Raw genomic sequence first — 12175 nt, forward strand, 5'->3', positions numbered from 1 at the left:
TGCTGTCCCATCCCCAGTGTTGAAGTAAAATTCAATTGCCAACACAGTCGGCTTCTGTATTTGGAATGGAAGGGAGGGGAGCCATTTACTTTTTCAGCGCCAGCAGTAAAATGTCTAAGACCAGGCATGGCTACTTAAGACCATCATCCCTGGGGCTCCTTAAGACATGTGTGTCTCAAGGGAAGACAGAGGTGGAGAAGTCCAGGCCACAAAGCTGGTACTGGCAGCTCCTGAAGTAGACCTGAGAATATTTTGTACTGTTCATTTGTCTTAATATTTTAAAATTGTGGTTTTGAAGAAAGGCAGTATGAAAATGCATTATAAAAAGAAAAGAATGAAAGGAGTTGGAAGAGCTCAGTGGGTGAAGGGCAGTTTTTGCTTCCCTCCATCCCCATTGTCATTTGCATATCAGATGAAGGCACTATGAGCCAAAGGTTTCTCACCCCTGGGCCAGAGCATGTTTGTCAAATGTTAACCAAGTCCCTCGGAGACTTGGCATTGGCTGCATTGGCAGGATACTGGTGTGTGCAACCAATGCAGTAGGATTTAATTCCCCCCACTCATGAGCTGATGATTGGGGGTGTTAAATGCCGCTGCATTAAGCAGGATTCGATGAAAACCCCTTTCTGATCACAAAGGTGATTGACAGGTGGCCAGCCACCTGTGAAATTCAGCCTGCCACACCAATCCTGATAAGGATCTGACTCATGGAGGTAGATAGGTTCCTCACCTCTGCTTTAAAATGTTTTAAAATAAGTATGCATGTCAAGGAGCCCTGACCTGATCAGTGCAATGTGTGAAATGGCCCTGAATCACCCCCCCCCAAAAGAGCAAGAGCAAGAGCAAGAGCAAGGCAACCCAAAGCTAGGTAATAATGGCAAACACAGTACTGTAATGTAGTTCATTAAGGGCTTATTCACACCTACCTTTTACCCCGCTCTTTACAGGGAGAAGTCTGTGCTTCAATACTCCATGTCTGAGTATTTGTTTGGGGTTTGGGGTTGTTGTTTTTTGCCCTGACCTTTTCCTGCAATAACCTGCTCTTTAGTGCTCAGTTAAAGCAAACATCAATTCGGGTTTTCCACAGATTCCTGTTTTCTCCAACTGAGCTTTAAAGAGTAGGCTTTTGTGAGGAAAGCTCTGGAGAAGAAAAAAAGGTCAATTGGACACACAGCTTTATACTGCAGACTGTGCTGGAAAAAGCGGAGGAAAGGTAAGTGTGGCTAAGCTCTAACATTTTTGACTATTTTTACCAAAGTTGTTTGAGCTTGTGTTATTTTATATGGGACCCAATACAGTCTTGTAACACAGCCTCCCTTCCCCACTTTAGAATTCTAGAGCCCTCCCACCTTTTCCCCAAAGCTGAAAAAGTGTGAACTAGGCTTTGAGAAGAATGCGGGAGGACTCTAGAACCCTGCAAGTGCCCTCTTGCCTCCTTTCTTCCCAAAGTCCAATGCCCACAATTACTGGGCTTTGAGAGGACACCCCTTCAGCTCAGTGCCCAGTGCATGCCTACCACTCACACTACCCTAAATCTGTCCCTGACCCCACCCAGGAAAGCCTGTCTCAGCAGACAGCTACATGTGGGATTTGCTGAGGATCTACAAGTAAAGTCCAATGTTTATGCAGCTGAATATCCTGACTGTGTCTCAATTTCATAGAATCATAGAGTTGGAAGAGACCACAAGGGCCATCGAGTCCAACCCCCTGCCAAGCAGGAAACACCATCAGAGCACTCCTGACATATGGTTGTCAAGCCTCTGCTTAAAGACCTCCAAAGAAGGAGACTCCACCACACTCCTTGGCAGCAAATTCCACTGTTGAACAGCTCTTACTGTCAGGAATTTCTTCCTAATGTTTAGGTGGAATCTTCTTTCTTGTAGTTTGGAACCATTGCTCCGTGTCCGCTTCTCTGGAGCAGCAGAAAACAACCTTTTCATTTTTCTTTGATTTTTAAGTTGGGCTTTTTTCATTATTCCAAACCAGCCCTGCTCTCTCAGTTGAAATCTGGGCACAGGCAGATAGAAGAGATGTATTATTATTATTATTATTATTATTATTATTATTATTATTATTATTATTCCTTCTTTTTTAGTGTTACATTTACACACATCCCAACCTTTCACCAAGGGGCTCAAGGTGGCATTTGTGGGTCTCCTTTTCCCTAGGTTGTTCACTCAACAACCCTGTAGGGTGGGTTAAGCTGAGAAAAACAGTTTTGACTAATATATACATTTTTGTATGTTACCTTCACTAATATATGCACTGTTATGTGCATATGTATGCAGATGTATATGCATTTTTGTAAACTGGTTTGAAGAACAGCATCACAAAATACATATAAGTGCAAATGTTGAAGGATGGCTGTGTTTCCATTCTCACATTGTTTCGTAAGGTTTTGGATAGATTTGGCTTTAAATGTGAAATTAATTTAATGAATCTGCATCATCCCTAGTATGTAAATAAGCAGGCTGTTAGGTTGAGTGGGGTGGTCATCTCAGGCAGTTGATTTGGGCAGCAGATTGTTAGTTATGTAATTTATTTTTATTGCTTTTGTTCTTCCAGGCAGGGGGAGAGGTCAGATTTTCTGTTTCTGGTGCCAAAAACAACTTGACCCAGTTCAGGGACTGTGCACCTGGCTGCTCCATTTCAGGCAGCAAAATATCTTGGGCTCACCAAGGAAGGGTGTTTCCCTCCCAGTTCACAAAAGTGCCATTGTCTTTCTCAGAGAGATGGGAAAGGGTCTTCAGGATTGCTTGCACACTCTCATCCAATGTCAGTGGGGCTTGTCCCTGGGGGAAAAAAGAACAGACTAGAGTGACACAAGGACTTGTGAGTATATTTTTTAAAAAGAGTGACAAACAGCATGGGTATCATCATCACAAAGTCTGACACCAAAGTCTCCTAGGGGACAGGTAGAATTCTTGTTCCATTTTCTTTGTCCCACTAGCAGCTGATTTGCTTTCCCCAGGGAGCCAAATTCATGGGAGATATGTCTATGATTGGAAGTGAGAGCTGGACCATAAAGAAGGCTGATCGCCGAAGAATTGATGCTTTTGAATTATGGTGCTGGAGGAGACTCTTGAGAGTCCCATGGACTGCAAGAAGATCAAACCTCTCCATTCTAAAGGAAATCAGCCCTGAGTGCTCACTGGAAGGACAGATCCTGAAGCTGAGGCTCCAGTACTTTGGCCACCTCATGAGAAGTGAAGACTCCCTGGAAAAGACCCTGATGTTGGGAAAGATTGAAGGCACAAGGAGAAGGGGATGACAGAGGACGAGATGGTTGGATAGTGCTCTCAAAGCTAGTAGCATGAGTTTGACCAAGCTGTGGGAGGCGATGGAGGACAGGGGTGCCTGGCGTACTCTGGTCCATGGGGTCATGAAGAGTTGGACATGACTAAACAACAACAACAACATGTCTATGATTAGGCATGTGACAATGTCCAGAGGCAATTTAACTTGAATGCCAGTTGCTTGCAGGGAGGGGAACAGAAAGAGAAGGCTATTGCCCCTCATGTCTTCCCTGCTGATTTTCTGGAGGCATCTATAAAGCAGAATGTAATGAAACATAGTTATTCAGTGACAAAGGATGTTTTGATAGCTACTAGTTTTTATGGACAAGGCTTATCCACCTAGCAAAAGCTATCAGCCACAACAACTAACAGAATAAACTCCTTGCCCAGGGAGCAACATCTGCAGATAATAGTAGAGCACTGCAATCCTTAAGTTACCTGGAGTATCTTTCTACGACGATTGGGTATCCAGCCAGAATTCAGCAGAGACCTAGAGTTTGAATTTAAGCACACCTAATAACATATTACGGGATGCGGGTGGCACTGTGGGTTAAACCACAGAGCCTAGGACTTGCTGATCAGAAGGTTGGCGGTTCGAATCCTGCCAACCTAGAAGTTTGAAAGCACGTCAAAGTGCAAGTAGATAAATAGGTACTATTCCGGTGGGAAGGTAAATGGCATTTCCCTGTGCTGCTCTGGTTCGCCAGAAGCGGCTTAGTCATGCTGGCCACATGACCCGGAAGCTGTATGCCAGCTCTCACGGCCAGTAAAGCGAGATGAGTGCCGCAACCCCAGAGTTGGCCACGACTGGACCTAATGGTCAGGGGTCCCTTTACCTTTACCTAATTGGATTGTAACCACTGTGTGTGACTCTATTTCCTTCCTGGAGCAGACCATTGGTCCAATGGCTTCCCTCAACTTTTTTTTAAAAAAATTATTCTTTTGAAGCACCAAAGGGAGGGGGGTTATTGCCATTCATGTCTTCCTTGCTGATTTTGAAACTAATTATACACCTTGATTCTTACTTCAATGTAAGGCTAATGAGTTAAATAAAGTAAATATGCATAGAGTTCAGTTTCCTCCACAAATCACTTACCACTGAACTTCCCATATCTGTCTGCACAAACCCAGGATGCAACGCAATGCACAAGATTTCATCTTTGTCAAATCCCAGGGACTGGCACCGTGTAAGCATGTTCAGAGCAGCCTAGGAAAGAGACATATCAGAAGCAAGGTGATGAAAGATGCAGCTAAGGATTGGTAAGAATTTTGCCCACATTTTTCATTTTAATGTGAACTTATTTCCTGAACCAATATTTAAACTGAAATGCAGCAATCCTTTGACATTTGTGATTCTCTGAATTTTGTGATGTAGTTGTCCAATTAAAGCATGATTACCATAAAGCATATATTAGGGAGAATGCATACAATAATGCTTTTGGTGGTGAAAATAATGTATACAAATGTGTTATATTAGGTGGGATTGCTTGGGAAGTCGTACACAAAAATGCATATTAAAAATCACAAACTGATGGGAAAATGGGGAAAACTGAAAAAAGATGAAAGAATGAGAAAAGCCAACATTGAAAGATTTGTCCATTCCTAGAATGCAACCCAGTGCCCCAGGATGGTATGAGTTTAAAAAGGAGGCTTCTGTATTACTGAGATATGTTTTAATGCTCTCACTATTAACAGGTTATTTTTATTTTTTGTTTAAATCTTAACATTGATATTATATTTTCTAATTTTGTTGTTTTGTTTTTGGAAACTATATTGTTTTCTTGAATGAATGAATGAATGAATGAATGAATGAATGAATGAAATAAGCTTTGCAGTAGAGATCCTATGCTGTAATTTCTATTGGCAGAAATCAGTAATAAGTTGGCTCATTCTTTCTGACTGTTTTGTTTTTGCTGTCATCTTCTGCCTTTTTGCTGTCATCTTCTGCCTAATGTATTTTAATGCACTTTCTTTTTTACATTTCTGTGGAGCAAGGAACGGACACTTGCTAATAGTTTGACTCTTTGGGTTAATTGTGAGTGAAGCCGAATACATTCATTGCCACCTCTAGACAATGAGGGGATGTGGGAAGATTTTCATGTTGAGAGTACCATTGTGGGGTTGTCTATGTTTTCCTGTTCCTGCCATTGTTGATTAATTTAAATAAATCATTTTGTTTGATCACATCTCAGGTGCTCACGTGAGCGGGGGCAGTTATCAGACATCTATTCTGGGGTCTCAGGTCCTCCGTAGTGGGGGCTGGATCCCTCCTATGGCCAGATATTTACTTATCAAGATAGGCAAGGGTCAGGTAGGCATATTGTGGACTGCATTATTTAAGACTATTGTCTACACCATCAGGTGAAAGTAACAGAAAAATCAATTTCTATCTTATAACTTGCAGTACTTCTGTGTCCACACCTTGCTGCAACGGTAATTCACCACGTGTGCCAAATGCCACATGTAGACAGTTGTGATAGAGCCACCTTCACTGGACATGTTGACAATGGCAGCTTTGCTGCAGCTCATCCCATTCTGGGGGCTTTCCTGAGATGCCTTCCTCAGCAAGGGCAGGAATGCCTGGAGAAGGAGAAAAAAGAATTACACACAGTTGCATCCTTCATGTAGAGGACTGAGCATCTTGTCACTAGTTCAAAGTTCAGTATGTGAGTGAAACCATGAGCCCAGCAGTTACTTGCTGGTGGTATACCAGAGTTCTCTCATGGTTCATCCAGAAGGGAGCTGCAACAAGTACAACCTTCCCCTATGATCTCCACAAGCCCAAAGGATGCACTTTTAATGTCAGTTTCTCATGAAGCTGTTAAAGTTCTGTTCTGCATCCTTTCTCTATGAAAACTGTACAGTTTTGAAACATTAGGGGCCCTGCAACCTGGCCAGAAGGTTCTGTGAAGAAGGTACAATAGGATGGCCTTACCTGGCTCATCATCATGGGGCCAATCACATTGGTTTTGTACACCTCAGACATGTTCTCTGGTGTCTCTGTCTCAAGAGAGCTTAGCTTTAAAATCCCAGCATTGTTAATCAGAAGATTCAGCCCAGCTCCTTTCAGCCGCTTGGTGACTTTAGTTGCTGCAGCCTTGATACTGGATGGGTCACAAGTATCTACAGCAGCAAAGAATAAATCCCATTTTTTAGGTAAGACCCTTCTCTTCTTGTCACAGATCAACAGAAGCCTTTTTGTGTTGATAATATTTAGAAGGAAGGATCTTCTCTATAATACTTATGTACATCTCATATTTGGTTCTTGAGAATTAAACAAAGTCCATCTATAACTTTTCCTATAGTTATTGTCTCCTCATTGGCCAGAGTCCTGTAGATGTTTTGGTATGATATCAGTCAGTGATTTGCATATTATTATTATTATTATTATTATCCACCCATCTGGTTGGGTTTCCTCAGCCACTCTGGGCGGCTTACAGCATATATTGAAACATAATAAAACATTAAACATTAAAAACTTCCTGATACAGGGCTACTTTCAGATGTCTTCTAAAAGTTATGTAATTCTTTATTTCCTTGACATCTGAAGGGAGTGTGTTCCACAGGAGGGCGCCACTACTGAGAAGGCCCTCTGCCTGATTCCATGTAACTTCGCTTCTCACAATGAGAGAACCAGCAGAAGACCCTTGGAGAAGGACCTCAGAAACTAATTTCAAATCTATCACTAATTAATCTAACTTGTATCTAAGTTACTTTACTTGGATGTAAGCTCCATTGAACTCAGTGAAACTTACTTATGAGTAATTTATCACCTACCCTACTGCAAATGACCTGCAATGTTCTTTGCCTGTACCAATGCATGAATTTAGACCACAAAACTATGATTTACAAAAATTGTGTTCCTCTGTTGATCTTGTTCAGCTGTTAAAGCTTGATGAGTGGTTCTGTAATATGACAGAGTACTTGGATTTATTTGTTATATTATTTTTCTTTTATAATTCAACAAAACCTTAAACAAATCTAACTAAACAACACAAATAGGGAATGCACTTTTTATTTGCTAAAAAGTGATATTTTGAAATGACCTTGAATATCAGCTGTTGTCCATATCAGTGTGGGAAAAGTGAATTTGAGGAGGGGATGGCAAACACATACCTAGTGGGATGATTTCCACTCCCTGGTGCTTGGCAGCCAAATTCTTCAAGTCCTGAAAGATACAGGGAGAACAGACTTAGGATGGAACAGCAAGTCGTGAAGTCTGAACTATTTGAAATGGGATAGGAATGGAAAAGATCAAGTCCCATCTGGTTTTGGTTTTCAGCATGGAGAGCATTTGCAAAAGTGTCCTGCAGAAAGTATGTCAGCTTAAACTTGTGCTTTATAAAGAGATCTACTCTGAGTGGCAAGTCCTTGGGTGGGTTTAAGGTCACACAAACTATATGGAAGATGGAGCAATCTTGTTTTCTTCTGCTCCAGAGGGTAGGACCCAAACCAATGGATTCAAGTTACAAGAAATGAGATTCCAACTAAACATCATGAAGACCTTTCTGATGGTGAGAGCTGTTCTACAGTGCAATAGACTCTTTCAGAAGGTGGTGGATTTTTCTTCATTTGTGGTTTTTAAGTAGAGGTTGGATAGTGATCTGTCAGCATGTTTTAGTTGAGATTCCTGCATGGGAGGGGGTTGAACTAGAGGACCTTCATGGTTGCTTCCAGCTGTACAATTCTATGATTTATACAAGAAAATGCTGAGAGGAAACTTCTTTAAACCTCGCACCCACCTATTCATAATTTAATAAGATGAAATATTGCAGTTCTAAGCAATTTGACACAGACAATGAAGTTAATGTGTTTGACTATTTAGTGATATTCATGATATGGTATGTATTTCAGAATGTTTAATCTGAATTTTTAAAATTTCCAACACCCATTGAGTCAATTCTGTTAAATGCTCTTCAAATCACTGTGTGAAAGGAATCAACAATTTTCCTTCCAACTCCTCTCTTAATTCTGCAAAGAAAAGGGTGTGTGTGTAAAAAGGGGTTACTAATCTGTGCTTAACTAAACCTGTACTTAAGGTACCATCCTCACTCTAAGAATGGAAAATATAAAAAGCCTTGCCCTTGGCACTATCTTCTGGACATCATGGGGAATCCCCTTGTTTCTATGCTCATCCCAATGCACAGCCTGGGGCTCACCTGGGCAAGTGGTCCATCTGGATCCCGGCAGGTGGCAAAGATCTGTTCTGGACAGTTGTTTTTCCGCACCAGTTGCCTAACCAGCTCCAAGCCAATGCCCCGATTGGACCCAGTCACCAGGACTCTGCGTGCATTCAGCACAGCCATCTCTCTTCCCAGCCTTTGTCAGCCCAACCGCAGTACCAAATGTAGCTCTCAACTTATCTAGCAAGGCTTACATAAGCTGCTTGTTCTTCTGTCAGTTCATGTTCTGCATTTGGCAACAGCCCAGTGCCTTGCCAAGTTCCCACCTGGCAGACTGGTTTTTATTGAGTCTCACTGTAATAGAAGGAAACAGGATAAATGGGGGAGGGAAGTTGGCAGACTGAATTTAGAAGTTCTCATCTTCCTGTGTCTGACAAAAAAACTTGCCCCTAAGTGCTTGCCCCCTGACTCAGATCCTCAGATCCTCTGTCTGACAAACTGGCAACAGACCAGGTACAAAAAGACAAGAGTGCAGTCAGACATGCACTCTGGACTTTAAGAAGGCTGATTTCAAAAAGCTTAAGTGAGATCCCACGGTCAGAAATACTCAGAGAGGAGGGAATCCCAGATGGATGGGTGAAATATTGCAGACAATAAGAAAGAAAAGTGGGAGGCATCTAAAGAAACCAATGTGGCTGCATACAGAGCTTGCAGATAAGCTAAGATTTAAGAAGGGCTTGTATAAGAAATGGAAGAAAGCAGAAATCATGAAGGAGGAGTATACATGAGTAGCCAATAGTTGCAGGCTGAATGTCAGGTAGGCCAAAGCTCATAATGATCCCAGGCTTGCAAGATAGGTTAAAATTAATTTTTAAAAAGAGGTTTCTTCAGCTATGTTTGAAGCAAGAAGAAGAGCAAGCAAGTAGTATGTCCTCTGCATGGAGAAGATGGAGAAATGCTTTGGATGACAGAGAGAAGGCGGAACTGCTCAACACCTACTTTGCCTCTGTCTTCACTCAAAAGGAAAGCAGTGCCTAACCTGCTGATAACAGACTAAACAATGCAAGGAAGGATCTGCAACCCAACAGATGAAAAGAGGTGGCTCCTCTTGTTGTGCCCAGCTAACTCTTTTAGAATAGGCAACTTGTCATAAAGCGGTTCCTGGAGTTCTCTTTAACCATCACATCCAAGGTGCTTTAAAATGTACAGTATGAAACAGGATATTGAATAATTATGATGGAAATGGAAATGGGAGTGGAAATTGGCCAATATTTGCTTATTTGTCTCATGTCTGGAAAGGAAATCATTTCCGCAAATATGATCTGTATTCACTGTAGTTTTCACTTCACAAACAATACACAGGGGACTTCCAGCGAGGCAGCATGGCGGCTGCAACAGCAGAAAAGAGCTCCTGAAGCCAGCCAGAGTAAAAGGCTCTGTCTGGCCGACTCCCGGACTTCCAGGACTGCTGCCGCCAGCACTGCCAGCGGAGAGGAATTGGGGGTGCCCGGGGGGGGTCTATCAAATGAGCCAAAACACCCCCCGCAACCTTGATTGAGCTGGAAAGGCACCCGACCACCCCCCCAACAGCCGAGAGGAGCTCCAAAACCAGGAGGACAGTGGAGCTAACGCAGAGAGGGAGAAAAAGAAAAGGGGGAAAGAAGAAGAAAAAGAAAGAAAGAAAAAGGAGCCCCAACTTTACCGCTGCTGCCCCCATCTTTGCCGACGGGAAAGAAGAGGAGAGGTAGGTGAGCACGGGAAGGCAAAAAAGGCTCCAGAAAAAACACGTGGCTGAGCCGACAGGAGCCTACCCCTCCCCCTCCAGAGGCAAGGAAAACAGAGGAAAGCCGCATGACAAAGGAGATCGCAGAAAGGAAGAAACTACCCTTCCCCCCTTTTTTTCAAAAAAAATAAATCATTTTTTAACCCCTTCCTCCCCCTCCCCCCTTTTTTAAAAAAATAATAATTCCTTTTTATCCCCCCCCCATATACCTACTTTATCATTTTTCTTTTTAAAAGGGGGGCCACTGCTGCAGCAGCCACCCTTACTTTTTTACAAACAAAAAATAATAATAATAATAATTAGGGGGAAATAGTTTTTTTAAAAAAACAACACAATCCCCCCCCCCTCTTTTTAAAGCCCTTTCTATTCTATTTGTTAGCTTGTTCTTGAGGGGGGAATCTTTCACCCCCAGCTACGACCACCACTCTCTTTTTAAACAAAAATTTCCTCCATATCACTGCTATTGCTATTGATACTCTTCCCCCCCCGTTTATTTTTCTCTCCCTTTTTGCTCTCCTCTCTCTCTCCCTTCACCCCCCTTATTTTTTCCTTTTATCCCACCTTTCACTTTCCATCCCCAATTTTGTTTTCTATCCCCTTTATTTTTTAAAATCAACTCCCCCTTTTTAGCCTGTTCGTCAGCTTGTTTTTGAGGGGGGAGCCCTTTTCCCCCACCCCCTCTTTTAAAATAAGACTTTCCCCCCCATACCATTGCCACAGCTCACCCCCTCCCCCTCCCTTCTCTCCCCCTCTCTTTTCTTCTCCTTCCTTTTCCCACCCTTCCCCCTCCTCCTCTCCTTTTCTCTCCCTCCTCCCTCTCTCCATCCCCCCCTTCCCCTAAAGGAAACACATACACACATTCATATCACCATATCATACTTTGCCCCCCTCATGCTATAGCTAAAACTACTGCTGCAATCTAATACCGCCGATATTACTGTACTATCTCTCCCTCTCCTCTCTCTTTCAACTCTCTTTTTGTCTCTCTCTCTCTCTTCTCTTTTACTCCAATCTCCTCTCTCCCCCCGCCGTCTCCCCCCTTCTTCTTTCTTTCTTCCTCTTCCTTTTTCTCCCTCCACCCTTTACATATAGCCTATTTGTCTGTCTCTGTTTCTGAGCCCACTCCCAACCCCAACCTCCACCTTAACTGGACCCCAATACCCCTTTTGGGTATATACAACCCCCTCCTAAACACATATTTCCCCTGGCCCCACGCCTCTAATCTCTTGCATATCTACCTGCTAACCCCCCCCCCTTTATATGAACTGTCTGTCCGTTAGTCTACCCATCTCTGCTTACCTGCCCCCCCCCCCCCGCTTTGGCGACACCGCTGAGGCAACTACAGAAACCCTAGAGAAGTTCTTAAAACACAGGCTAGAAGTGACACAAATGACCACCTAATCCAAACGCTCTGTAAAAGCCACCAGCCAGCAACGCCTGATCAGCCCAGCAACCCAACAATACCCAGGAATCACCACTGCCACAACTCCTAACCACCACACGCCACACGCCCTACTCCAAGAGGATGCCAAGCCAACCTCAAACCAAAACCATTAGGGAGACTGAGATGACACCAACCAGGGAGATGGCAAACAATGCTAAGACCATAACTCCCCTCCAAGATGAGGACCACCCAGTAACGAAACGAGATCTGAGGGAAATGGAAGCAAGATTAGAAGCACGATTAGAAGAAACACTGAAGTCCACAATGGCTCCCATGCAGGTACTAATCCAGTGTTTCCCAACCTTTTTTGGGCAAAGGCACACTTGTTTCATGAAAAAAATCTCGAGGCACACCACCATTAGAAAATGTTTAAAAAATTAACTCTGTGCCTATATTGACTATATATAAAGTAACTCTCTTTAATAGGAATCAAATAAACACAAAGAAAGTATTTTATAATTACTTTATTATGAAATAGTAAGTACCGTATTTTTCGTCCCATAGGACGCTCCGTCCCATAGGACGCACC

At 42.9% G+C, this 12175-nt stretch overlaps 1 protein-coding gene across 1 annotated transcript in view; it reads right to left on the reverse strand.

Moving 5' to 3' along the window:
* Window positions 1-2522: 2522 nt before the first annotated feature.
* The window catches only part of LOC309347195 (uncharacterized protein), a 31358-nt gene continuing 21705 nt past the window's right edge, over window positions 2523-12175 (reverse strand). The window contains exons 7-12 of the mRNA XM_081871536.1: window positions 8456-8615; window positions 7413-7464; window positions 6232-6419; window positions 5718-5876; window positions 4393-4503; window positions 2523-2792 (exon numbers count right to left, since the gene is read on the reverse strand). Of these exons, the coding sequence (XP_081727662.1) occupies window positions 2673-2792; window positions 4393-4503; window positions 5718-5876; window positions 6232-6419; window positions 7413-7464; window positions 8456-8615 (790 nt within the window). The 3' untranslated portion in view covers window positions 2523-2672. The remainder of the gene's footprint in view (window positions 2793-4392; window positions 4504-5717; window positions 5877-6231; window positions 6420-7412; window positions 7465-8455; window positions 8616-12175) is intronic.

The sequence above is a fragment of the Podarcis erhardii genome (assembly GCF_964252035.2).
Source record: "Podarcis erhardii genome assembly, chromosome: 7".
Classification (NCBI taxonomy): domain Eukaryota; kingdom Metazoa; phylum Chordata; class Lepidosauria; order Squamata; family Lacertidae; genus Podarcis; species Podarcis erhardii.